Source organism: Somniosus microcephalus, chromosome 6 (assembly GCF_052327205.1).
Source record: "Somniosus microcephalus isolate GS21.2 chromosome 6, FLI_Smic_1.0, whole genome shotgun sequence".
NCBI classification, from domain to species: Eukaryota; Metazoa; Chordata; class Chondrichthyes; order Squaliformes; family Somniosidae; genus Somniosus; species Somniosus microcephalus.
This window is the reverse complement of record NC_140992.1, coordinates 51067457-51095424: the sequence shown is the minus strand read 5'-3', so window position 1 is coordinate 51095424 and position 27968 is coordinate 51067457. Positions and strand designations below refer to the sequence as shown.

Here is a 27968-nt window from a genome sequence, read left to right as displayed (position 1 = left end):
TTTGTAACCAGTGCCTTTTAATAGGAAAGGATGATTCAGTAGTCATTCAGTTTTCTACTATAAAACCTGCGTATTACAAAATTTTTTTTCAAATGCACAGGAAAAGTTGTTTACATCTTTTTCAATGTGTCATTTATGTGAACTGTTGCACAGTTCACTATATTTTCATTTCTTCTCAGTTTCCCTATAAGCATTGGAGTATTCCTGTCCACGTACTGTTCTAATGACGGCTAGATGATAAACTTTTAGCTTTTGACAATTTCTTTGTAGATGGACGTTGTTCAACAAGCTGTGGAGTGTCACGATCCATGGGATGCTGATCAGGATCTTGTGCTGAGGTAGAAGCTGTTGCCTTCAATGTCTTCTTTATGTTCGCCACCTTAAAAATAAAAATAACAACCATCAAAATTCATGTTATTCTTGTAGCAGAGCATTGAAGCATGATGCACAGGAAAGCATTTAAGTCACTTCAGTTTTTTTTAAAAAAAGCTAATTGAGCACTTTATCCCTGTGCACCTCTCTCCTAATATTACTTATTAAAGCCAATAAGCTGTGTATTGTCAGCTATATAATTACATTTATGCATGTTTATCTATTTAAGCCCATCAGGTGTGCTTGCCCCATATTTCAGCTAATGTCATGCTCATGCCCCAGCTATCCCTCCCCTGTTGTCCTACTATATTAAGTTAAGCCTATAATGTCCAACAGTAATAAACTATGATGATATTGTTACCATGAAGTGTCTACGTTAGAAACAAAAGGCGATTACATACAAGTTTTCCCCAGGTTCTGTTTTGCACCAGCGATGTCAATGGATATTTTGGACTTTTGTTGGATACAATCAGACTTGTAAACCTTTTGAGTTCCACTCAACCTGTACATCAGGTTATCTTTTGCCAAAGCAACAACTGTTGTTCTTTTGTGTAATAAAGTTAGGGACATCAAAATCTATACCTCCAGAAAAAAATAATTAAATTTGGGCAACTCAGTGGTACGGAACAATGGAGCTTCATCAACATTCAGAATAGGAATGAGTATAGATGGCAGCGGTTCAAGAAGGCAGCTCACCACCACCTTCTCAAGGGCAATTAGGGATGGGCAATAAATGCTGGCTTTGCCAGCGACACCCACACCCCATATACGAATTAAAAAAACTCAGGTCCCATTTTAGCTGCGAATGATGATTGAGGTAGCACAAAACAAAAAGAGAAAAAATATACCTAGCAGTTTCTAGCACCTCCTACCACCCAGCCACAGGAGGCATTCATGGCCTTCTCTAAGCAAGTCAATCCTCCCCCACCTTCTTGGCAATAGGGATGGCTAGTCCAAAGATGAGAATTTACAAAGAAAGAATTATTGAAACATTTTATCTAAAATGCAGAAACTGTTTCAATCAAATTCACAGAAGGGAGGAAAGAAATGGATATAGTGCTCTATCACATACTCAGGATGTCCCAAAGTATCACACCCAATGGATTACTTTTGAAATGCAGTCACTTATTAAAAAAAAGACTTGCATTTATATGGCACCTTTCACGACCTCAGGACATCCCAAAGCTTCAAGATTCAAGATCATTTTATTGCCATATGTAACTAGTACAATGGAATGCTTACTCCCCACTCACTCCCACAATACAAGCATATAAATATAAAAGCAAAAAATAAAAACAAGTATAAATAAAAACAATAAGCAAATAAGCAGAAAGTATAGCAATAACAGTCCAAGTTGCAGGATATGATGAATAGTGCAAAAAAGCCTCAATTACCACTGGAAATAATAGTAATGTAATATGATAAATACATGGTAATATAAGTATAATATATATATTTACATAAACATATAACTATAATATATGGGGCAGTGCGATTAGCAGTTCAGTAGGCGCACTGCCTGTGGATAGAAACTGTTCTTAAACCTGCTGGTTCTGGTTCGGATGCTGCGGTACCGACGTCCGGACCGCAGGAGGAAGAACAGTTTGTGCCCAGGGTGATTGGGGTCCTGGATGATGGAGCGGGCCTTGTTCCGGCACCTGGTCTGGAAGATCTCCTCGATGGACGGAAGTGCACACCCGATGATCTTTTCTGCCATATTCACAACTCTCTGGATGGCTTTCTTGTTCTGTGCAGTGGTGTTACCATACCACACATTGACACCACTCGTCAGGACACTCTCTATGGTGCCGCAGTAAAAGTTCACAAGCCACTGTGTGCTTATGCCGCATTTCCTCGGGCACCGTAGAGGGTAGAGGTGCTGGTGTGCCTTCTTCAGCATAGCCTCAGTATTATGGTTCCAGGCCAGGTCATCAGAGATCTGCAGTACTTTTGAAGTGCACCCACCGTTGTAATGTAGGACTTATGTACACAGCAAGATCCCACAAATAGCAAAATGAATGAATGACTAGTTAATCTGGTTTTGATGGTAGTTAAGGGAAGAGTTTTAGCCAAGAGAACTCACTGCTTCAAAAGTTATAAGAACATGCAAAGTTCAAATCTGGAAAAATAATCATAAGATAGCAGCAAAAGGGATCAAGCTATAGAAATATTCTAAAAATTACTTGATTTTGAAAAGGCATTTGATACAGGTGCACATTTAATTTTTTTTGTAAGGTTCCAGCTTATGGAATAAATGACAAATCCCCGTCAAGAGATTAACTAGGTTGGGTACTGTCCATATTGAAGTAAACTGTACATGTTCTGTGGAAAAAGCAGGATTGATGGGTCTAATAGTCATTTCTTGTTTATCTTCATAACTTACCTCAGTTTCTACCTGCTGCTGAGTTTTTGCGTGACCTTCTTTATACTGATTTACGCGGAGGACTTGCTGCTCAATCCCCAGCAGAACTGCTTGACAACAATCGCACCTGTTAAGAAACAGGACAATTGTTGGCGGTATGATCTTTTTCATGCAGCCGTCAGACAAATGCATTCCAAAAAATAGCAACTTAAGATAACTGATGAATACATTTCCACAAATTCGAGCTAATCTAGAACGTACAATGCAATTACAGTACCTCAAGCTGTATTTCAGAAAAGTCATAACTTTCACTTAAAAAAAAAAAGCCACAAAATTAAAATAAAATACATTAAATAAAATGACAACAATCCTCTCTACTGTAATTGCCATAGATCTTTGACACGGGTGTGTTTTAAGCAACTGCTACAGTGTGTATAACAAAAATATATTTCAAAAAGGCCCATTTGCTTACATCTTTGTAGCATCCCAATTTTCAGATAGTAAGATTTATTCCCAGTATCTGCCAGCTTCTTATTTTAAGAGTGCATGGGTTACCTCCTTTCTGTTTAGAGTGTAATGGCATTTGAAAATGATACAAGGTAACACAAGTGCTGAACGTGTACTTCTATTTCAGAAGAGCTGAGTTTTAACTAGAAAAAACATATCAATATATTGCCCTCTCAGTTGACATTACTTTTTCACTATAAAAATTTCAGGAAAAACATGAAAGAACTGTGCACTGGGAGGGGATATATTTATCCAAAATGATTTGATTTAGGGAAAATCCGGCACTTATTTCATTTTGCTGCATTTTTGAGGACCATAATATTGTATGGCCAAAACTTCCTGTACTCATCTTGGTATCAGTATACATGTGAAATAAACATCACGAATGCAGGTAAGTTTTCCATTCATTTGTTTCATTAAGATACTGACAGATTCTAAGGATTTTTGTGATTGTTCCACAGAATGTTTCTGTTATATAATTATTACTGTAGAGAAAATTGCTAATTTCACAAAAAAAAACACACAATTACCATTGCTGGAGAGTTTTAACAATGTTGCTGATGTCTTGCTTTTGGAGATCTCTGCCGATGCAAAAGTCAACCTCAAGAAGCTGATTTCGCTGATCAAGTTTGCCTTGTATTATATCAGTATAAATTGCTTCAATAATTAAATCCTCCAATTCTCTGAGGTTTTTTATATCGAGGTCTTTCAGAAGCATGGAATACGGAATACACTGCAAAATTATAAAAGACTGGTTAACAACTTCACTGCAATTACCATAAAAATATTTTTTATTCCTGATTTATAAATATCCCTAGAAGATGGACAAAATCAAAAATCATTGTTATTTTTTCAACATTGAACCCAATATAAAAATACAATGAAGTGCTGAGAAGTAATTCCTTACTTTCAATGTAATATTCCTACAACATCTTATCAAAATTGCAAATAGGAAAAATATCTTGGTTTCACCTTTTCATTACTATTAACTATCACAACATATCTAGCGAATATGAAATTATTATTGTTCTCATACAAATACAAAACTCAGCATCATAAATTAACTATCTCTTTACAAATATTAGTACAAGGGCATTCTCTTGATGTAGAGTAGTAGTATTGTCAGGTAATCAGCTCTATAAGGTAGTCAAACAATTAAACTATGAACGTAGGGAAAACTCCTCTCTGACCACTAGTTTAAAAGAGAACATTTGAGTATAGGTTCTCAAACAGGTGATTTATCTAGTAAAACCTATTCTTCTCGTTTGTTGACATTTTCTACAATCCTTATTTAGCATCAATCATAAAAAACAATGAGACTATGAGGCAACAACAGTGATTGTACAAAACTGGCAGATGTATGAACCGCAAAAGCAGAACACAAATGAGAAATTCAGAAGTTTAAGAAGGAAAAATGAACTTTGACAACAATGGCAGGAGTTTTAGATGTCTATTTAGATCATTTGAACTTTACTTAGGATTTTATAACATTTTACCAAAATCCTCTAATGTTGGTGCTGTAACACACTCAATGGTAATACAAATTCTCCATTTTTAAGATAAAATTTGTGAAGGTCGTTAGTGCTGGGGGGGGGGGGGGGGGCGAGCAGAATGCATTTTAGGCAGCCAGCTTTAGTATCAAGTACTCCTCGGTCAAGCACAGTACGGTTAGATGTTAATCCTCTAACTAAAGCACCCTCTATTCTTTCCCAACAATGTGCCTAAGTCCCGACTTTAGAAAAGTAACAGAGCAACAGTTTTACACTTTTCCCATCAACCATCCTGTGGGTTCTGAACTAATTGCCAATTCGGGGCAGTTTTGTGCTGTCAGCCCAGAACCATTAGGAATTGGGTTAAAACTGGCCAACCCCATTTCATGTAGAGTCCAGACAGACAGGAGTCAGAGGAGATTGTCATCCATCAGTTTCAGCTGCATTCAAACCGAGATACCAGAGGTGAAAGGCTAGTGTACACCTGCAGCATCACCTAGTCCCCTGGAATATTCTCCATTTTAAGAAACAAACAGTATATAATAATTAAACAAAAATGAGAGATGAAACATTTCAACTGTACCAGTGTAAGAGATCTCCCACAAGAAAAGGAAAAAAAAACTAGAGGACTAGCCACCCAAGGCCTTTCTGATTGACCACCTGGCTGGAAGCTAGCTCAACGGCAATATTGTAAAGGTCCGAGAACATGTCCTGCTCCTACACGTTCTTGGGAAGGTGGGAGGGTGGGGAGAGAGAGAAAAAAATGTATAATCTTCTAAGCATGAGAGAGCAGCTGTTGTCAGTTAAATACAGCACACTTGGTTATAAAAGGGCCATGTGTTTTGGTTTCTGGTTTTAAGGCACCTCCCAGGCATCTCTCAATAGGTCTAAGATCTCCCAAGCAGCCATAATGATATTAATAATTTCAAATATTACTGCACTGTATAAAAATTAGCTATGGATTTCTGTGTTTGTATTCACTTTCCACTGTAGTAATAGTACCAATTGTAGAGTATAATTGCTGCCCAAGTTAAATAAAGAAAAATTAAGGCCTATGTAAAATAAACAATGTTCACAAGTTCAATTAGGCTCTTAGAAAAATGTGTTGGCTACAAAACTGAAACAGAACACAAAAAAAAGTCACTACATGGCAATGCATCCAGGACACCTAGCATGTATGCACAAACAAAATCTTAAGTACCTTCATTCTTGCAGCCAAGCTTACTATGGTGAGATGTTTCAGCTTGTTCTTCTGAGCTAATGTTAATTCGGGTAGGCTTCCCTTATTTGCTAAACAACAGAAAATATGTAATTCTAGAAAGAACCTTTAGAGTTAATTAAAGCAAGAATCATACACAGCTCAAATCTGATAAGTGCATAACCAGTTTGCCAAAGAAGGTTATGCCTGGATCAGGATTGCTTTAAATTCCCCCAAAGCTCAGTTAATTATTCAAATCAATTTAAACAGAGACATTATTTTATTCCAAAAATAGCAACACTCCTCTTAAAAAATGGTCTGTTGTCTTTAAATAACTTTTGACAGTGAATTAATTACGTTTAGTGTGCCGAATACTATATAAATGAACACAGGAAAGGTAATCGAGGAATGAGGAGCATTTATGCTTAAACCAGCAACCTGCAGAATCAGAGTGAACATGAAGGACTAATTACAGAATTCTATTCTTGGTTCTTGTTTTTTTAAATAAAACTGACTACATGTAGGATTTGGGAACATTAAGTTTGTACATGAATGTCAAGTTCGTGCGGGAACGTCAAAGAAATTCACAACTGAAATGAACAAAGTAATGCACAATATTCTACAGATTAAAGTTAAGTGGTTTACATAAAGTATCTGCACTTTGGAGATTATTCTTACAATATGATGTAACTGGTGTTGCATGTGGAAAGTGTTCATATTATCATGTGCAATATGTAATATTTTTACTGGCATGAACTATCAGTTGGGTCATTGTGGGTGCCACAGGTATTTAGAAAAATAAATACCGATTTCAACATATATAGTATGCAAATCAAGTCAAAAAAGAACAAACTTGCATTTAAATTCCGGGATATGATAGCCTACTGGTTATGGTACTGGACTACTAACCCAAAGATTGTGTGTGTTGGTAATTTGTGGGCTAGCGTGTGATTCTTATTCCATAATATGTGCTTGATTCTTAATGCCCTTAGGCCAACTAGGAATGGGTAATAAATATTGCTGTACCAGTGTTACCCACATCCCAAAAACAAAAAAGTCTACTCCTGATAATTAAAAAAAAATTTGCACTACAAAATGGAGTCATTCACTAATTTGAAACAAGCAATGCAAGTAGCAATGTGGGAATTTAGTGCAAACATCGGAATTATCAGATAATTTGAATCAAGCAATTTGAATTAAAAGGTGTAGACTATATATAATATTTTATTATGTCCTCAGGACGTCCCAAAGCGCTTCACGTCCAATTAATTACATTTGAAGTGATTTTGTTACGTATGTGAAAGACATTACATCCATCGCCATCTCCACCGCCCCCTAATTTTGGCCAGTATTTATAACCATTTGTTCTTTACAACAATAGTTCAACAGGACAGAAATGGCTAGGCTTTCTGCCTCCTGCTCCACCCCCAATTTTTCAGTGGATCTGGGGCACATGGAGGTGGATAGCAACATGTGGATATGCAGAGGGGGCGGGGGTGAAAGGGGGGGCGGGGGGGAAAGGGGGGGTGGGGGGGGGAAAGAGGGGGCAAAAAAATTAAAGAAAAAGACTTTTGGGGGAGGAAAGCTCCAGTTATCCACTACCCTTTGTGTGAAAAAGTGCTTCCTGAGTTCACTCCAGAATGGCCTAGGTCCAATTTAAAATTGAGTCCCCTTGTTCTAGATTCCCCCACCAGAAAACCAAGTTTCTTTGTATCTACTCTATGGAAACATTTTGTCCTTTTAAACACCACAATTAGGTCACCCTTCACCCGTCCATATCAAGGGAGTACAAGACAAGTTTGTGCAACCAGTCCTCATAATTTAAGCCCCAGTATCATTCAGGTGAATCTGTGCCGTACCCCTTCCAAAGCCAATATATCCTTCCCTGAGGTGCGGTGCCCAAAACTGTACGCAGTACTACAGATGGGGTCTGACTAAGGCGTTGTACAACTGAAGCATCATGTCCTCACTTTTAAATCCCAACCGCCTTGAGATAAAGGCCAACACTTCATTAGGCTTTTTGATTACTTTTTGTACCTGTGCACTAGCTTTTAGCTGCACTCAAGTCATTGATATATATGGTCGAAAGCTGAGGCCCCAGTACAGTGGGGAACACCACTTGTCACATCCCGCGAATAAGAGTACGCTTCCTTTATCCCTACTCTCCGTCTCCCATCTCCCAACTAATTTCCAACCAATGTCGCAAGGTTACCTCCAATCCCATGCATTTTATTTTTGCTAATAAACTTTTGTGTTTAACCTCATCAAATGCCTTCTGAAAGTCTATATAGAGAACATCCATAGACACTCCCTTATCTACCATGTTAGTGACTCCTTCAGAAAACTGAACTAGATTAGTCAGTCATGATTTACTCTTCACAAATCCATGCAGTCTCTCTCTGATCAGCCACTCTGTCCATGATGACAGATTCCAGTAACTTCACCACAACTGATGTTGGACTGACAAGTCAGCAGTTACCTGGTTTCTTTCTCTCTCCCTTCTTAAATAATACAGCAACAACAACAACTTGCATTTATATAGGCCTTTAATGTAGTTAAAAGTCCCAAATGCTTCACAGGAGTGTTATAAGACAACATTTGATACCGAGCCACATAATAAGATATTAGAACAGGTGACCTAAAGCTTGGTCAAAGAGCTAGGTTTTAAGGACTGTTTTAAAGGAGGAGAGGTAGAGAGGCAGAGAGATTTAAAGGAGGAAATTTCAGAGCTTAGGACCTAAACAGATGAAGGCATGGCTGCCAATAGTGGGGCAAAGGAAATTGGAGATGCACAAGAGGCCAGAATTGGGGGAACACAGAGTTCTCGGAGGTGTGTAGGGCTAGAGGAGTTTACAGTGATAGGGAGGCGTGAGGGTGAAGGATTTGAACACGAGAATGCGAATTTTAAAACTGAGGATTTAGTGGACCGGGAGCCAATGTAGGTAAGTGAGCACAGGGGTGATAGGTGAACAGGTCTTGGTGCGAGTTAGGATACAGGCAGTAGAGTTTTGGATGAGCTCAAGCTTACAGAGGATGGAAGATGAGAGGCCGGCCAGGAGTGTGCTGGAATAGTACAGTTTGGAGGTAAAAAAATAATGGAGTGATATTTGCAATTTTTCAATTCAATGACACAATTCCAAAATCAAGAGAGGGTTTTCTTATATCCTATCAAACCATACATGATGCTAGTAAAGCCTACTCATGTATGGGAACAATATTCAACTCTTGGATAGACTTGGGCTACTTGAGCTTTATGCAGAGTTAAGTTGATGAGCAAGCAAAATAAATGCTTGGCACAAAAGAAGAAACCAATCTTCTTGGAAGTAGCTTTAGCAATGGAGGAGATGTGGGAATTCCTTTGAGATTTGAAGAGTTAATGAGGCCACACATATCAACAGATGAGGTAGGACAAAAGGTTAAGCCAAAAATACAGCCGAGTGTCTCCAAAGGGTACATTTTCTCATTTACTATTTTTGTTATTAAACTGTGATTATTCCAGCTGTGTGCTGAGTTGGTGCATAACAAATCACCAGCAGCAAGTTCAGATGATGTTTATCCAAAAATGCAACACTCCTGCTTCAGCCGTAATTGCCCTATCTGAAGTATCCGAATACCTGCAAGATTATAATCTTGCACTATCAATGTAAACTGAACTTTCTCCTGTCAGAACGGGACTATGTTCTGCAATATTCAGCTTAGACATCAGATATTATCATGTTGCTACAACTATGGCATCACAACTCTAACTGTTTCCTTATATGTACAATCAATTCATTAGGGTGCGATGCCTACTATATTTGGCAAATGGAACAAATAATTGGTCAAAGATGAATCAGCCACACATGGAGTTTCTTGTTGAAGTGACCCAACTCTTAACAGATCTGCAATTCATCTTTGAATATCTATTATTCTCTATTGAACATGGCTGGTAATAAAATCTAGATGTCCTTAGCTGCACATATAGATAAGCATATTTACAGTAATTTGTCTAAGCTGGTCTTCCCAGAAGTGAAAAATTATTTGAAGATCAAAATGGCCAAATTCAAAAATGACTAAAGCAACAGGAAATATGATGGTGATTTATCCAGTATAAAGAGTGCAAACTTAGGTTATTTTGAAATGAACATATACTATTATATAAAGCCACAGTGTAAAAAAAACAGAAAATATCACCTATCTTAAAAATACGGACATGACTTGGAGGAGTACTGTTAATATTTTGTACTTTGCAATAAAATTAAACTGTTTCTTTTACTGTTCAAAGCACATTCATACAGATGACTTTGAACTACACCTTTAACAATATACTTAAAGTGGAACAAGTTACACCATTTGTTAAAATCAAATTTTCTGATGCAAAATTGAGGAATTGAGCAGGGGATGCATGCTGAGAGTTTTTCCTAACCTCCTATTCCTCAATTTACATACTGAAATTGCTTTAGGTTCAGAGATCACCATGAATGAAAAGAACAGAAGCTGTTGACTTCTACTCAAGGTTAGACAGGAATTGAAGAGGATGCATGCCGAGATCTCTCCCTAACTCTCCTATTCCTTAAATTGCTTGAGGTTTAGAGGGCAATGTGAGTAAATGGTGATGGCCAATAATCTATTAATAGATAGAATGTTTTCACCACCCACTTCTGGATTTAGTTTTGTAAAAGGCAAAGGGTAAATGCATGCATTACAGGTGTAAGAGTATTTTCAAAAGGTTATTTAAAAAAAAGTGTGTTCACCATGGCAAAGTGCAATATGTGTGGCTAGCAGAATGAATGCACTTCCACTAATTGTCATCGAGTTGCTACAGGAGGCTGTTGAACTTAGGGAAAGCGTTTAATGCATTATGCCGCACACAGCCTGGGGAAGAAATTTCAAGCCTGACATTCTGTAGCACAGATGAGCTTGGCCAAAAAAAAGAAAATCAAGGGCTGGGAGAAAGTGATGAGGAGGAAAGGAATCCAGGAGCTGTTAGCAGAAGGCAGATAGGTAATCAGGGTGGGAGCACAATTGGCTGAAACTAGCCAACTCCTCTGGCATCCAAAAATGTGTAGACAGACTTTGGAGAGGGTTGGGTGAGTAGCCAGTTGTCATGATCCATATGAAAACCAGCAATGTCAGTAGGGCTTAGGACAAGATCCAGCACAGGGAATATGAGGAGCTAAAAAGAAAGCTAAACAAGAACTTAAGCCTAGTTCTGATGAAAGGTCGTCGACCTGAAACATTAATTCCGTTTCTCTTTCCACAGATGTTGCCCGACCTGCCGAGTCTTTTCCAGCATTTTCGGTTTTTATTTAAGCACTCAAGACTAGCATTCTCAGGAATACTACCTGGGCCATGCTCTATGCCAGACAGGTAAAGGAAGATTATGCAGCTAAAAACATGATTGGAAGAATGGATGGAGGGATTCAAGTTTGTGGACCAGTTTGGCAATTATAGGCATTCCTGAAATCCTTGAAGCTCCACATGAACCAACCTGACACCAAAAATAGATAAATTTGTGGGCGCGAGTTTAAACTAGTAAACTCGGGAATATGTTGGCGAGATTTAATTGAGAGCAGATGGGGAAGGGATTAAGTGCAGTGAAGGGGAAACCACTAAAATAGTAAATTTGGAAGGATACAGAATGTATTCTGGGTGGGCACGTAGCAGCTGAGTAGTACCACCACTGACTCAGCTGGACGTCCTGAAGGGCATAGCTGCCAGACTGGGCCTGTGGCAGGTAGTGAGGTAATAAACAGGATGCAGTAACCAACTTGACCTTGATTTCACCAACCTATACCTGTCTCAGGCACATCTGTCCATAGCACTTTCCATTGTGTTGCATGGCACTACTACCAAGTTAACTGGGACAAACTATGGATAGATCTCATAGTCCAAACCTGAGACACTGTGGGCCATCATAAGCAGAACTGTATAGGAACAGGAGTAGGCCATTCAGCCCCTCGATCCTGTTCTGCCATTCAATTAGATCATGGCTGATCTGTATCTCAACTCTATTTACCCACCTTGGTTCCATATCCCTTAATACCTTTACCTACCAAGAATCTATCAATCTCACTTTTGACATTTTCAACTGACCTAGCCTCAGCAGGTTTTTGGGGAGGGGGTTCCAGATTTCACCTTCCCTTTGGATGAAAAAGTGCTTCCTGACCACCCCTGAACTGCCTAGCTTTCATTTTAAGGTTATGTCCCCTGGTTATAGAATGAAAATCTGTAAACACAGAAACATAGAAGATAGGAGCAGTAGGCCATTCGGCCCCTCGAGCCTGCTCCGCCATTCAATGAGATCATGGCTGATCATCCAAACTCAGTACCCTGTCCCTGCCTTCTCCCCATATCCCTTGATCCCTTTAGCCTTAAGAAATATATCTAACTCCTTCTTGAATATATTTAATGAATTGGCCTCAACTGCCTTCTGTGGTAGAGAATTCCACAGGTTCACCACTCTCTGGGTGAAGAAATTCCTCCTCATCTCTGTCCTAAATGGCTTACCCCTTATCTTCAGACTGTGACCACTGGTTCTGGACTCCCCGACCATCGGGAACATCTTTCCTGCATCTAGTCTGTCTAGTCCTGTTAGAATTTTATAAGTTTCAATGAGATCCCCTCTCATTCTTCTAAACTCCAGTGAGTATAAGCCCAATCGACCCAATCTCTCCTCATACGTCATTCCTGCCATCCCAGGTATCAGTCTGGTGAATCTTCGCTGCACTCCTTCCATGGCAAGAGCATCCTTCCTCAGATAAGGTGACCAAAACTGCACACAATACTCAAGGCGTGGTCTCACCAAGGCCCTGTACAACTGCAGCAAGACATCCTTGTTCCTGTACTCGAATCCTCTCGCTACGAAGGCCAACATACCATTTGCCTTCTTAACCGCCTGCTGCACCTGCATGCTTACCTTCAGCGACTGGTGCACAAGGACACCCAGGTCTCGTTGCACTTCCCCTTCTCCCAATCTATTGCCGTTCAGATAATAATCTGCTTTCCAGTTTTTGCCACCAAAGTGGATAACCTCGCATTTATCCACATTATACTGCATCTGCCATGCATCTGCCCAATCACCCAACCTGTCCAAATCGTACTGGCTATGGCTCGGTACATCCCTCACTCTTCCATCACCAACAAGCAGGAAACCAACCCTAGTTCAATGGGGAGTATAGAATGATGTGCCAGGAGCATCACTTGGCATATTGTATAATGCGGTACCAGCCTGATGATGGCTACCTGCATGCTAAACATCAAAAGCAGCATGCTATAACATTGTGCCAGCAGTCAATACACAGATGCATCTGTCAAATTTGCTGAGATTAACGCCCTGGACCATTTAGGAGGCGGTTAGACTGTGACTGGAGCAGACGGAAGGGAACCCCGAATCTGGAGCATACAGTACCATATACAGTTGTCAGATTCCCAATAACCTCCAATTTCATAAGATTTCTTGCATGTTGGTTACTGATAGTTTATTGGACAGGGGAACTGCTTCTCAATTTACAATTAACGTCTGACAGGTAATAATCGCACAGCGAACAGCTGCCTGAACTAGCTGTCTCACTTAATACGGTTTAAGCGGTGCCTTTAGAATTGATGCTTATGGTAATGGAAAATGGTCAGTGCCATTTGCTCAATATAGGCGTCTGTCCGGGATAAACTGGGGATGGTGCAAGTGGTAGGGACTGTAGTACCTATTCAACAATAACCGGATCACTAACACTCAGTTCAGGTTTTGCCCAAACAACTCAGCTCCAGATCACATCACAACCTTTATCCAAAGAGCTGAACACTGGAGGAAAGAAGAGTAGTACGCCTCAACATCGAGACAGCATTTGACCGAGTATGGCAACAAGGAACCCTATCTAAACTGAGGTCAAGGGGAAAGCCCTTCACTGGTTGGAGTCATATTTCACACGCAGGAAGATGGCTGTAATTGTCAGAGGCTGATCACAGCACCAGGACATTGCTTTAGGAGTTCCTCAGGGCAGCATCCTCGACCCAACCGTCTTCAGCTGATTCAACTAATATGGAGTATATTTTGGGAAAAAAACAGTGCAAGGAAGCATACACTTATTGGCAAGACCCTTAAAAGAGTAGAGGAATAAAAGAGTAAACTTGGGGATGGAGATACTTTTGCCAGAAGGCATAAAATGGGGGCGGGGAGAGGCGGGGGGACATTAAATAATAAAATAAAGAGGCAACGTTGAATTTGTACAAGCCGTTGGTTAGCACTCAGTTATAGGAAGGATATTATTGCCATGAAAAGGGTACAAAGATTCACTTGAACAATACCAGGAATGAGAAGTTAGAATTATGAAGAAAGCCCAAAAGATTGGGGCTTTTTTTTAAACTGAACCAGAGAAAATTAAGGTGGGCAGTGGGGAGGAGAACAGTTAAAAAAATTATGAATGGTTTTGAGAGGGTGAAAGATTATCTCCACTAGTTAGCGAATTAGTAACAAGGTGCAAAAACTTAGCATTATCACTGGAATGATGAAATTAGAAGATATTTTTTTCCACACAGGGGGTTATTAGAATATAGAATTAGAACATGCGTGCCCACAGGTGGCTACTGAAGTAGAGACTATGACATCTTTAAGATGAAATGGATAAGCATTTCAAAAAGGATACAAAGAAAGGGCAAGGAAATGGGATCTGAGTAGATAGCTCCGGATGAAGAGCCAGCACTGGCACATATTTGATAGGACAATTTACCTCCTTTTGCGCTGCAATTTTAATGATTCTATCAGTTTGTAGCAATAGATAGTAGAACAGACAGAATAAATACCACTTCCTTACCTAAATAGTCAGGATATGTTCCATATGCAAATAGGTTCAACAATTGAAAGTAGGCAGCATGCGATCCATTAGCCAGCTGGGGAGAAAGACTCAAAGATTACTGACATTTATACTTTTAAAGTAATAGGTATACAATTAAAAGGCTGGTGGAAACAGGTTTCAAACTCAACTGATGCAAAGTACAAATTTATTGGATTAGAGAAAGAAATTAAAAGTTCCAAATTTATAAATGAACTCCTTAATAGCATGCTGAAATCATCAATAATGTAAAGAATTTCTGATGCTTTTATATTAAAGTTTCTCACCCCCAATTTCAAAGCAGTACAGAGAAAAACGACTGGCAAAGTGTCTATATTTAATTGCTTGCTTGGAAATTTAATTTGTTAGCCCTTATATTACTGGAAAAACACATCTAGTTTTTAAAATGTAGAAAGCTTTTACAAATGCAAGAATTGCAAAATTATTTTTGATTCTAGAAAATCAAAAATGTGATGGAAATTGTAACATTTTCTCATACACAATACCTTAGAATACACTGAAAATAAGCTATGTTTATTTTGGTGCACAACATGCTACTATATCAGTGTCAGTGTTAGATCTAGACATATGTCCAACTGTTGAATGGATGATTAACATTCCAATTGCACGCTGTAGAACAGTTTCAAGGTAGACAATTTACCAATAAAAAATTGGTACAATATTGATATTTTGCTTAGTTATCATTAATATAGCAAGTAAGTATGCTCATATTTACAAAGCATACTAAAGATTCAGGGGATGACCACTATTGCACTAATTGCCTTGCCTCAGTCACTATGACTCATCAACACCAAACACAGAAGTCTGACTGGACTCCCACTGGATCTCATCAGGATCTGCAATTACTAACAAAATTGAACAAAAACATTTGTAGTTTTTTTAATGCTTACTGGTCATATCAGTGCACACACCACATTGCAATTTGGGTAATTAAAGGGCATCTTCTACACCAGATTTGATAGCAGCATTTTGCTAATACTAAACACCGATATCTCTTGTTTTAAAATGTCTCAGCATCTCCTTGGTTTATTATTGAAAAACTCTGGATGTGTCAAAAAAGCATCCTGAACAGTATAGCTGGATATAGATTAGTAATTTAAAAAAAAATCACAAATATAGTTTTAAAACAAATTTGAGTGTTTTCAAACTATTTTGCAATTTAAAAATCAGCATACTATACTACAACCTTCCATCTTTAACACCTTATTTCTCTCATTTCTTCAGGTAGTAATTTGTTTTCTTTCTGCAATCCTGCACTTGAATATCTAGTCAATGTAATATTTATTCTTACTGTTTTCATTCTTGTTCTCTGCTCAGCTTATTAAATGTTCTGTTTTATACTTTCATATTTCTTTCTATTTTATGCATCCATTGTGTCAAGTCTGCAGTAACAACTGTGCAGATTAATTTCTGCAGTCTTACCTTTTTATGTTGTCTTCACAATGTCTTCCAAAAGAAAGTAAACTGTGCAGAAGTTCAGACCTTAAATTACCAATTAGGGTACATCAAAGTAACATGGAGCCAGTCCATCTGGGCTCAGTTTGATGGTTTGCACACTTCTTTGCAACCCCAGTTTATTAAAAAGAGAAATACATTTTTGTATCCCCCTTCATATATATTTTAGTTACTTTCTCTGTTGTTTATGTCTCCCAATATATGTATGTATTTACCAGGGATGGCGGCACTGTGGTATACAGTCAGAAAGGAGTGGCCCTGGGACTCCTCAACATTGACTCTGGACCCCATGAAGTCTCATGGCTTCAGGTCAAGCATGGGCAAGGAAATCTCCTGCTAATTACCACCTACTGCCCTCCCTCAGCTGATGAATCAGTACTCCTCCGTGTTGATCACCACTTGGAAGAAGCACTGAAAGTAGCAAGAGCACAGAATGTACTCTGGGTGGGGAATTCAGCTCTTTTGTCCATGTTTGGACCAAGGTTGTATACCATCTACAAAATGCACTGCAGCAACTCACCATGGTTTCTTTGGCAGCACCTCCCAAACCCATGACCTCTACCATCCAGAAGGACAAGGGCAGCAGGTGCATGGGAACACCACCAACTCCAAGTTCCCCTCCAAGTCACACACCATCCTGACTTGGAAGTATATCACCGATCCTTCATGGTCGCTGGGTCAAAGTTCTGGAACTCCCTATCTAACAGCACTGTGGGAGTACCTTCACCACACAGACTGCAGCGGTTCAAGAAGGCGGCTCACCACCACCTTCTCAAGGGCAATTAGGGATGGGCAATAAATGCTGGCCTTGCCAGTGACGCCCACATCCCATGAACAAATAAAAAAATAAGGCCAATGGGTTCAAATTAAATTGTATATTTAGGGAAGCAATTAGTTACATAAAAATGTTATTAGTGAGAGAGAAAGACGGAGGATGAGGAGCAAAAAGTCAGGATTAAATCCAGCTTGCTTGTTCTGTACATTTGCCTCTGTGGAAACAACTAAAGGACAGATGCACAACTGACATCTCCATGGCCTCTGTAGCTGATGCTCTATAATCAGAGGGTGCTCAAATGTAACTGGATGTATTACTCCTATCAGCTTGATGCTGCACCAGACAGTCTGGCCAACATCTGAACTTTGCCATCTGATAGAAGCATTTGTGTTGAATGCAAATCAAGGTAAGGAATTAAAATGTTTCATTTTGTTCAGTGACACAGCATCTAATGCAAAATACCCCTACCACAATATAGATATTGCCCAAATATGAGACAACTGCTTCCATTCGTTTTAAGTTTACTCGGCTTTTTTTTAAAATCATCTTCATCACCATATGAAGATGATTTTAAAAAAACTGAAAAATTAGAACTACCATACTTGAAAGTCTGTAATGGCCTTGTGTGTTTTAGTGATCATTCTAATATGTAGGACAGGGCCAAATATTTCGTACAGTTCCCACCATTAGGAGGAAATACAGAATCATTCAGACTTGCTATCAAAAAGTCTCTCAATTTCTGCTCCTTTCTTAGCTCGGTTTCTTTTTTGTAACCTTTGTCCCCTCTGTACCCTTTTTATCTAATTTATATCAATACATTGACTCTTTTAGTTGCCAAATTAATAAATTTGTATCTTTCTGCTCGATTACTCCCTCTGTCCAATCACAATCTCTAGTCTGATGCAGCATTAAGACATTTTATTTTTCATGTGTCTTTCTGATCTCTTTGTCTCTGCTCCACTCCCATTGTGTTTTCTTCGATTTCCTCTGGCAGGCTTCATTATCAAATTTCCTACTCGGGATTCTTCTCCATTTGTTCCAAATCACAGTCCAGGCCTGGTGGGATGTGCAAGTTGATTCTCTTAAGAACATTGCTTCTCTTTATTTTCTCTCATCTTTTAAGTCTACACTGCACCAAGAGGGGCAGATCTCACTCCACAACTGTCCACCACAAAGTTCACAAGGGCAACTTAGGCAGATTCTACCTGTGAAAAGTAGTCATCTTATGCTCTGCATCTCAGCTCAAAAGAACATCAGAAAACAGAAACTTTCTGCATGGAGACCAAGAAGTTTGCACCCTTTCCCATGGCAGCTGACAGGTTCGTTCTCTCTGCCCTATTTTCTCCTTTGCTTTCCTGGGGGGATTACATTATACAGGTATACATTTCCCGAGTGCTGGCAGTCCTTTAGTACCTCACCCAAGTGGCCAGTCCTTCTCTTTGGACAGGAAATTGGTCTTGTGCCAGAAACTGGCACAACGTGGGTGGCACACAGCAATGTGCACCCAAAGTTGAAGGCTCAAGGTTCACTTGAAATTGGACCGTGGGCCTCATCTACATAATACTGGCAAGCTGCAGATGCTAATTGGGCATCCTGATGCAGCTCGCCAGGTGAGGCCCCAGAAAATTCGACCAGCTTCAATGTGCAGCAGGCAATTCCGGGATGGGGGGGCGAGAAGTAGAGGGGTGAGCACAGGCCAACAGTAGATTGTAATATTGCTGTGGATCCAGGAAGAGCACTCCTGCTCCTTCCGGTACCACATTAAAGGTAAGTAACAAAACAAAAAAATTATTTGGCAGCCTCCAGCAGTCCCTTTAAGGATGTCTTTTTGGCTTCTGTAGATCTGTGCCGATTTTGCCAAACTTGGCATTGGGTCTTAAAACAGATATTAAGGCCCTGATTAGATTATTCAAGGGGCCCAAAACCCGTTTTAGGGTGGTGCCCTGGGCATGCGGAATACTAAATGGTAGCCAGCACACTTCCAGTGTTGATCGGGCGTGGGAGATCATAACTGGAAACTGGTCCTCCAACTCCTATTTTCCACCCTGAAATCGGGCACGATGAGGACCAATTTCTCTCCATGAGTCTAGATAGTGAGTGTTAGCAAGCTATTCCATCCTTTGGGCATCAGAAGCAAGCCCAATTCTGCTGACACTGAACATCCGTATACAAGTATTATATTTTTCACAGGAAAACTATAAGGGGCAACAACCCTCTCCAATTTGTCCTCTAGAATCATCCAGCACAGAAGGAAGCCATTTGGCTCATCGAACCTCTACTCCCTTCGAAAGAGCTATCCAATTAGTCCCTCTCCCCTCCTCTTTCCCCATAGCCCTGCAAATTTTATACCTTCAAGTATTTATCCAATTCCCTTTTGAAAGTTACTTTTAAATCTGCTTCCACCACCCTTTCAGGCAATACATTCCAGATCATAACAAATCACTGCATAAAAAAAATCATCTCCCAAATGGTTCTTTTGCCAATTACAGGAAACTTTTTTTTATCCGGCACGGACTGGACCGACGTGTGCCGGTTCATCAAAAATTCCGGATAACCGAACGCTATAATGCCAACAGCTTCAAAACAATGGCCACAAGTTGCAAGAGTCTCTGTAGCTTAGCAACAGCCACACCCTTGCACATCAACACATGGAGGAAGGCAAGTAATAAAAGTTACCTGAACCTACTCCTGAATTTTGCCGGTTAACCGACATTTCCGGTCATTTAGGTGCCGGTAAATCGAAAGTTTCCTGTACTTTAAACCTGTGTCCTCTGGTTACTGACCCTCCTGCCAGTGGAAACAGTTTCTCCCTATTTACTCTATCAAAACCCCTCATAATTTTGAACATCTCTATTAAATCTCCCCTTAACCTTCTCTACTCTGAAGAGAACAATCCCAGCTTCTCTAATCTCTTTTGGCCTAGGATTGCTGAAGCCAATTATAGTGCCTCATGGTGATTAGGTATTGTTGCACAGCCAAGGGATTGAATTTAAGACTGTCATTTAGGGCATTTACCCACTAAGTCATCAAAGGAAGTGGAGTTGGCCACTTAACAAGCAAAAATTTCAAATATTATTCTGTCAGTCAAATCACAAAAACAAGCTCACATTATTCAGTGTACCTTTATGTTTATTTATGCTCATTTTACATAGTAAAATGTTAATATTTCAAATTAGTTAGCAAATAGTACCATCCCAAAACTCTGGAGAGAAGCATCTTAAAAATTACTTAGGTTTTCTGCATTTTAAGTTTGGTAAACACTCAAGGCAATAGGGAGAAATTAAAAAAATGAAAATAATATTTTTCTATTCTGCATTCCTTCTTACCTCCTGTATATTAGGTGTTTCCAGAAGTTCACCAAAAACAAAAACTCCTGGAGCCTCTAATACTTGGCTAATAAGGGTAGTTAATGCTGGACCTTTGGCATTTCTAGACAACAAAATGAACTGTTCCAAAGGGTTACTTGTGGGTTTTGATTCTCCTGCCATTGCACAAAGGTGGTTCACTGTAAAACAAAGAAAGTCAGTATTTTTAATTTGCACTGGTGCCAAACGAAAGGATATTTTATGTAAAGAAAGCAAACTGAAGCAGTGTAAGCTATCTATGGAGCTTCTCTGGGCTGCCTGGCTCTCTCCTGTTTCTGCTTGCAATAATGAAAAACTCACACTTCACCAATTAAATTGAAAACATCAGTCGATTGTACAAGAAATAATCTAGTAATAATACCTAACCTAGTTTTAGAAGGGAAATATGTTGCTTGACTAATCTCCTTGACTTTTTTTGAACAAGTGACATCCCGAGAGAACCACTAGAAAACCAAATTACGTGAACAAGGAACTGTCTGAAGGGAAGAAAGCACCCAGTACTTGTTGAGGGAGTGATATCAAGGTGGATGGAGGTACTGAAAAGAGTGCCCAGGGATCAGTGTTGGGGCCCCTACTGTTTCCAATCAACATTAATGGCTTGGATTTTGAAATCCAATGTAAACTAGTCAAGGATAGTAAACTGAGGAGGAGGTAGGAGGAAGCAGCCAGGGACCTATAAAAGTAGTTAGATAAAATCCACAAATGGGCAAATTCAAAACAAGCAAGTGTAAGGTACAGTACTACACATTGGTAGAAAATATGGATGAGTATACTGTGGATGGTGCAGAAATAACTACCAGTGAAGTGAAAAGGAATCCGGGACTCATAGTAGATTTTGCACTTAAAAGTGGAGCAGCAATAAACAAAGCAAACAGAATGCTTAATTATATTGCTAGGTCACTTGACTCCAAGTTAGAAGATGTCATGCCAGAACTGTACAGTGCTATGGTCAGATTCCACCTTGAATGCAGTGTTCAGTTTGTGTTGCGAAGACAAAAGGGAAATATACAAGCCAAGGAAGCAGTGGAGTAAATAACCGCAAGGATTCAGTTATAAGATTGGAGAAACTATTAGCCTTGAAGTATACAAGGTACTAAAACGGCATAACTACAATTAATTTGGAACACTACTCCAAGATCCAGAACAAGGAGGCACAGACTAAAATGGGCGAAAGGGAAATTTAAGACAGATATCAGGATGCACATCTTCAGCCTGGAATGGTCTTTCTGGTAGACAGATGGAGGCAAAATCCTTAACCTCATTCAAGAGACTGTTGGAGGACATGATGAGGGAATGCAAGTTTTTCTTTATTCTGGATCTATGAGGAAAGATGAGCCAAATGGTGTCCCTAATTGTATCTCTCGTGACTCCAATGGGCAATAATCTCAAATCTAGTGAAAGACATATCGAGGCGTTTTTCTGACTTGACTTGGTGTCATTCCAATATGGGTTTAACACAACTTTAGAAGTTTCTGCCAGTGGAACTAAAAATACTAACTAATAGGGGGAACATCCAATTGACTTAATGGGGAAGAAAGGTTTAGTGGGTGGAGGGGGGAAAAGGGAAGAGTATTGTCTATATGCAAAATATATTTATAAAAATGCTCCTGGAGGATTTTTTTTTATAAATCAAAATTTCCTCCCCAATCGTAGACCCACATTTCAGGTCTCACAAACAGCAATTATATGAATGACCAGATAATTTGTTTTTGTGGTGATGAATAGCAAGGGGGCGAAGCAATGAGCAGAGTTCAGAGCCTTTAGCTTTATGTATTTGTGTGTGTTTGTTTGGGAAATAAAATACGATCCTTGCAGTTTATAAGCAGGGATAACCAATCCCATTTTTTTGTGGATTTTTAATATAACAATGAAAATATATTTATTCAAGGAACTCATTATTATGCTTTCCTCACCAACTTCCTCATCTTCCCAAAACTGTGGCCAATTATACAGAACTAATCGCTCTTTCTTTTGTTTCTATGAAGTTTTAACAAAAGGGGTTCAGTTTGGATAATTCCCCTATCAATATTGACAAGGTCAAAGTAATGAATGATGGCACAAATTATAATGCAAAATGGTATATATTAATTAAATTGGTCCTTTGCATCAATAATGCAAACCAAATCCACCTTTAGACACAATCCAGAATTTGATAAATCTTATTTTAATAAATCCCAAGGATAGAAACTTTTAACCTGCCCTCAGAAAACTTGCATACAAATTTGCCTGTCAAGTTATTTCAAACTGCGTTATTTCTCCTATACTCCCTTGACTTTTCTATCACTAATAAATATTTATATAGCCACGCAAACTGGTTCCTCATTAGACAAAATATTTACAGCTATGTATATAAAAAAATACTGTAAGTGTGCTAATGTTACCAATGTAGTTTTCCTGTTCTCTGATGTTTTATATTTCCTGAAATAATACAATGTCCACCAGCTTTTTGCATCCAGTACGCTGTGCAACATAGAAGACTTTCTTTTAGCAACAAGAAAAGCGCACAAGGCCCAATAATCCCATCCCCTTTTGATACAGTAACTGCATTTCAAAAGTACTTAATTGATTGTAAAGCACCTTGGGACATCCAGCTATATAAATGGGAGTCTTTCTTTTATCAACTTCACCTTCTCACCATATTCCTCAATCTCCAGTCTTCAAAAACACATTTGCTCCTTGAACCCATTTATACTGTCCACTTCAATTAACTTGCCTGGTAAATAATTTCACATCCAAAAATCTGTAGGTGAAAAAGTTCCAACTGACTTTATTTCTTCCAACTTGTGTCCTCTCATATTTGGATCCTTTCTGCAGAACAAACAATTTGCCTGGATCCACTTTGTCAATGTCCTTCATTGTCTTTAAAACTATAGGAGGCATTGGGTAACAATCAGGAGGCCAATTAGCATCTGATTTTCCCCCTCCATCGCTCAAGGTCATCAAGAATAATTGTGTCCCACTAGTGTCCTGACTGTGATTAACTAACACCACAGAACAGAGATTGAACCTGGAATATTCCTATTATTCCATTCTGGAAAACAAGAACACAAACTTCATTTCTGCACACAACCCACCTCCTCCGCATGTTTATCCTCACCCCGAAATCATATCCGAGGACCTCACATACAAAACAGGAGGCCATCTGCTCAGCCACATCCATGCTATGAAGATGAACTGTGGTGGGGAAGAATTGACTGAGTTGAAGGCAGCAGAGAGCTCAATGAGAAATGCACTTTTCAAGACCACCATAATTAACCCTGCCCTTCACCAAAACTCTTCTGACCCAGCACCCTATCTCCATCCTGCCTTTTGCTGCCAAGGTCCTTGAACTTGTCATCACCCAACTCCACACCCACCCTCCCAGTTTGAATCCCCCCAATTCACCTTCTGACCTGCCATTTACCACCGTGGTCAAAGTCAACATGCAGTTACATCTTGCATAACTATAACCAGGGCTTGTTGTCCCTCCTAGACCACTCTACTACGGTCAACTCTATTCAGGTTTTGGCTCTTTCCACCACAGTTCATTTTTATGGCACTGTGCTCCTAGTTCCATTCGGATCTCACCCAATGTAGCCACTTCTTCACTAATGGTTTCTTCTCCCATGCCCATCCTCAGTTTTCTCCTATTTTCAAATCGACATGCAACATCATCTGCAAACTAAAGATTAGCTTTCATGTATATGCTCTACTTCTCCATCTCCATTAACTCAACAGCTGTCATGGTACAATCGGCTAGCTGATTATCTCATTAGATCCTAAAAAGTTGAAATTTCTTCTTACTCAATGTTGGTACAGGTAGACTACCCTTTATCCGGACTTCCGAAAACCGAAACCCTCTAAAAACCGAAGCGCACGACATGACCAGAGTGGCGCACGACTTACAGGCCTAGCCGGATAAGGGATAGTGTAGCATTTTTCCGCACTTTTGAAAACCGAAATCGCTCAGCGTAAGAGTACCAGCCTTTATCCGCACATCCGAAACCAGGAAACCTCTGAAAGCCGAAAGTGGAGCAAAGCATGACTTCTGAAAACCGAAATGCGCACGACCACGACCCCCGCCGACCCCCACCCCCGACTATTTATAGTCGTTATTTATCCCACCCTTTCGGATAAGGGATAGTGTATCCTTTATCCGCACTCCCGAAAACCGAATTACCTCTGAAAACCGAAGTGTTTTCGCGCACCTTCCGAAATCCGAAATTTTCCTAAAACCGAAACACGGCTGGTCCCGAGGTTTTCGGATAAAGGATAGTCTACCTGTACTGTAAATCCAAAGCCATCCTTTCAGTTGTCGGTTCCAACATGCCGGTGGCACTGCTTCCAATAATCTCCACAGATTTCTATTCAGGCTGGATCAGGTGGTTTACAATCTCAACGTCTGAATCAATCCCGAGCAAACTGTTAAACCTCTTGTCAGTAAGACTAGATCTTTTTTCCAGGCATTGCCAGATTATGCTACTACCTCTCTCCCTTCACCAACAAAACCCAAATCCATGCTTGCATCAAGTCACTGATCAACTGCTTGAATGCTCTCTCCTTTCAATGTTCTCAAACTCCAATCAATCAAAAACTCTGTAGCCAGTGTACTTATGCATACTAGATTAGCTCTTAATAGCCCCATCCTCACCAAAATTCTCTGGCTTCCTACCCACCAAAATATAATGTTCATGGTCCTGGTCTTCAAATCACTACCTCCCTGAGCAATTTCCTCCAATCACATGTCCCAGCATGTACCCTCTACTTCTCTGTTAGCCAATTCCTCTTTTTCCATTAATTAGTTTTTTTTGTTCTCAGTGTCCTTTTTCTCCTCATTGTTAAGCACTCCTTTGCGAGTGGTACTAATTGCAAGTTGTTGTTTCTAGTCTGGATGCTTCAATGCCACACAACCTACTGCATTTACCCACTGAGCTGGTGAAGTACTATAATGATTAGCTTTAATCATAGAAAGCTGGTCTGGTTCAGAATGCAGGACATTTCAGAAAATTACAAACATAGAATCTACAGTACAGAACTAGGCCATTCGGCCCAATTGATCTATGATAGTGTTTATAGAATCATAGTATGATACAGCACAGGAGGCCTTTCAGCCCAGGTGGCATAGTGGTTAGCACTGTTGCCTCACAGCGCCAGGGACCCGGGTTCGAATCCGGCCTCGGGCGACTGTCTGTGTGGAGTTTGCACATTCTCCCCGTGTTTGCGTGGGTTTCCTCCGGGTGCTCCGGTTTCCTCCCACAGTCCAAAGATGTGCAGGTTAGGTTGATTGGCTATGATAAATTGACCCTTAGTGTTAGGGGGATTAAATACGTGGGGTTGGTGGGATATGTACGGGTTACGGGGATCAGGTGGGATATGTGTCGGTGCAGGCTCGATGGGCCGCTCTATCTGCACTGTGGGGTTTCTGTGATTTCTGTGATGTCTGTGCCAGCTCTTTGAAAGAGCTATCCAACTAGTCCCACTCTCCTCTTTCCCCATAGCTCTACAATTTTTTTCCCTTCAAGTATTTATCCAATTCCCTTTGAAAATTACTATTGAATTTGCTTCCACCACCCTTTCAGGCAGTGCATTACAGATCACAACAACCGACTGTGTAAAAAAACTTTCCTCATGTCGTCTCTGGTTCTTTTGCCAATCACCTTAAATCTGTGTCCTCTGGTTACCAATCCTTCTGCCACCGGTTACTCTGTCAAAACCGTTCATGATTTTGAACATATCAATCAAATCTCCTCTTATCCTTCTCTGCTCTAAGGAGTCTCCTGTCACTCCCTACATTACATCAGTGACTACACTTCAAAAGTACTTAATTGGCTGAAAAGCACTTTGGGACGTCCCAAAGTCATGACACACGCTACATAATTGCAAGTTCTTTCTTTCTTTAATTATTTCCCACCTTGATCCCTCTATTCCCTTCTGTATGCAAATAATGCCTGCCATTAAATGCATCAATGGTATCTGCTTCAACCACTCCCTGTGGCAGCAAGTTCCACATTTTCACCATTCCCTGTGTAAAGAATTTCCTCTCAAATTCTTTATTTGATCTGTTAGTGGCTCTCTTATATTTATGCCTCCTTATTCTGGACTCACCAACTAGTGGGAATAGTTTCTCCACGTCCACCTTATCGAACCACTTCATAATTTTAAAGATCTCTATCAGGTCTCGTCTTAGTCTCCTTTTCAGAGAAAAGAGCTCCAGTCTTCTGAATGTTGCATCCTCTCAATTCTGATAACATTCTTGTAAATGTTCTGTGTACTTTCCCCAGAGCTTCAATATCCCTTTGGTAGTATGGAGACCATAAACTGCACTCAAAGTGTGGTTGATCCAATATTCTATATAAATTTATACATTACCTCCCTTCTTTTGTATATATTCCTCAAAAAAAAATGAACACCAGAACTTTGTTTGCATGCTTTATGGCTTTATCAATTTGTGCTGCTACTTTGTGATTTATGGACCTGTATTCTCGGATCTGCTTGCTCCTCTACATCGTTGCATTTCTTCCCTTCCAAGGAATAAGTGGTCTCCTTATTCCTCCTACCAAAATGAATCACCTATCTTGAATTTCATTCGTCATTTATCTACCCACTCTGCAAGCTTGTTTTAAGTCTGCCTGTATTTTGGTGCAGTCCTCCACATTCCCAATTTGGTATTATCTGCAATTTGTGACACCATACATCCAATTTCTGAGTCCAAATCTGTTATGTATTTGGTGAATAAGTGTTCCCAACACAAATCCCCGTTGGAAATTACTTTCCATTTGTCCAAAAACCCTCCCTTAGCTGCTGCTCTCCGTTTTCTAACCATCTTCCAATGCATTTTGCTACCTGACCCCACATTCCCTGACCATTGACGACTCTATGTGGCACCCTATCGAAGATCTCCTGACAGTACATGCATAGTATTGCCCTTGTCTACTCTTTGTTGTTTCTTCGAAGGATTCAATGATTGGTTAAGCATGATTTTTCTTTTAGAAATATATGTTGACTATTCATATAGGTAGGATACCCATATATCAAGAAATGACTGCGACTTCAGGCAAGTCCCAAAGTTGGCCGCTCAAGGTGGAAGCAAGAACACTTGCTACCTTTATTGACAAAAGAGGGTGCATGAGTTCTGGCATGTATTGTACTTTACTCGTTTGCACTTTTGTTCTAATATAGCTCTGTAGATTGCCACATTTTCAAACCTCAAGCAGGTTTTTTTTTCCACTCATGCTACTCGCTCGAGCAACAAACAGGCGAAGAACAGACCAGAGGAGATGTCCCGAGACATTTCATTTGACCGAGAGGGGTCCGATCCCCGAAAAGCAGCCAGGAACAAAAAAAGCACAGCGTGTTTGACGCTTGCTGCTCTAGGCCCAGACCTATATTCTGACAACTGTTTAGCGTGCCGGTGACTCGGGAACCCGGAGGTCCTTGCAGCGGACTGAGCGGAAAGCCTGGAATTCCTGCCTCCAGTCAGCCGGTGGTGAAGCAGCTGTGAGCCGCACATTTTTTTCCACTAACTTACCTGCGCCCAGGCCCTTTGCCTCAGTCCCTCATTCAGAGGCGAGCTGGGCGCCTCCGCTCCGCGCCTATTGGCCGGAACACCGTGCGCCGGGGCCCGCCCCCCTGCACCA

The 27968-nt window shown here is 40.0% G+C and overlaps 1 protein-coding gene across 2 annotated transcripts; it reads right to left on the bottom strand.

Moving 5' to 3' along the window:
- LOC147115715 (COP9 signalosome complex subunit 7b-like) lies at positions 1-27962 on the bottom strand. Of its 2 annotated transcripts, XM_085990202.1 has the most exons (7): positions 27860-27948; positions 20314-20492; positions 14719-14794; positions 5933-6021; positions 3772-3974; positions 2756-2861; positions 1-379 (listed from the first exon to the last, which is right to left on the bottom strand). In XM_085990202.1, exons 2-7 carry the CDS (start codon positions 20473-20475, stop codon positions 221-223), a joined length of 795 nt encoding a protein of 264 aa, XP_085846328.1. In that variant the 5' UTR covers positions 20476-20492; positions 27860-27948; the 3' UTR covers positions 1-220. The 2 variants fall into 2 exon arrangements, with proteins under 2 accessions (XP_085846328.1, XP_085846329.1); XM_085990203.1 differs by lacking the exon at positions 20314-20492 and having other exon boundaries at positions 27860-27962.
- Between the last annotated feature and the right edge of the window lie 6 nt (positions 27963-27968).

Bases quoted from the DNA above. Each gene is read 5' to 3' on its own strand.
- LOC147115715 (XM_085990202.1), bottom strand. From the start codon at position 20,475: ATGGCAGGAGAATCAAAACCCACAAGTAACCCTTTGGAACAGTTCATT. The intron at 6,022-14,718 runs GTAAGGAAGTGG...TCTGTTGTTTAG, and splicing joins AACATATCCTGACTATTTAG to CAAATAAGGGAAGCCTACCC. The intron at 380-2,755 runs GTAAGTTATGAA...TTTATTTTTAAG, and splicing joins AGCAGCAGGTAGAAACTGAG to GTGGCGAACATAAAGAAGAC.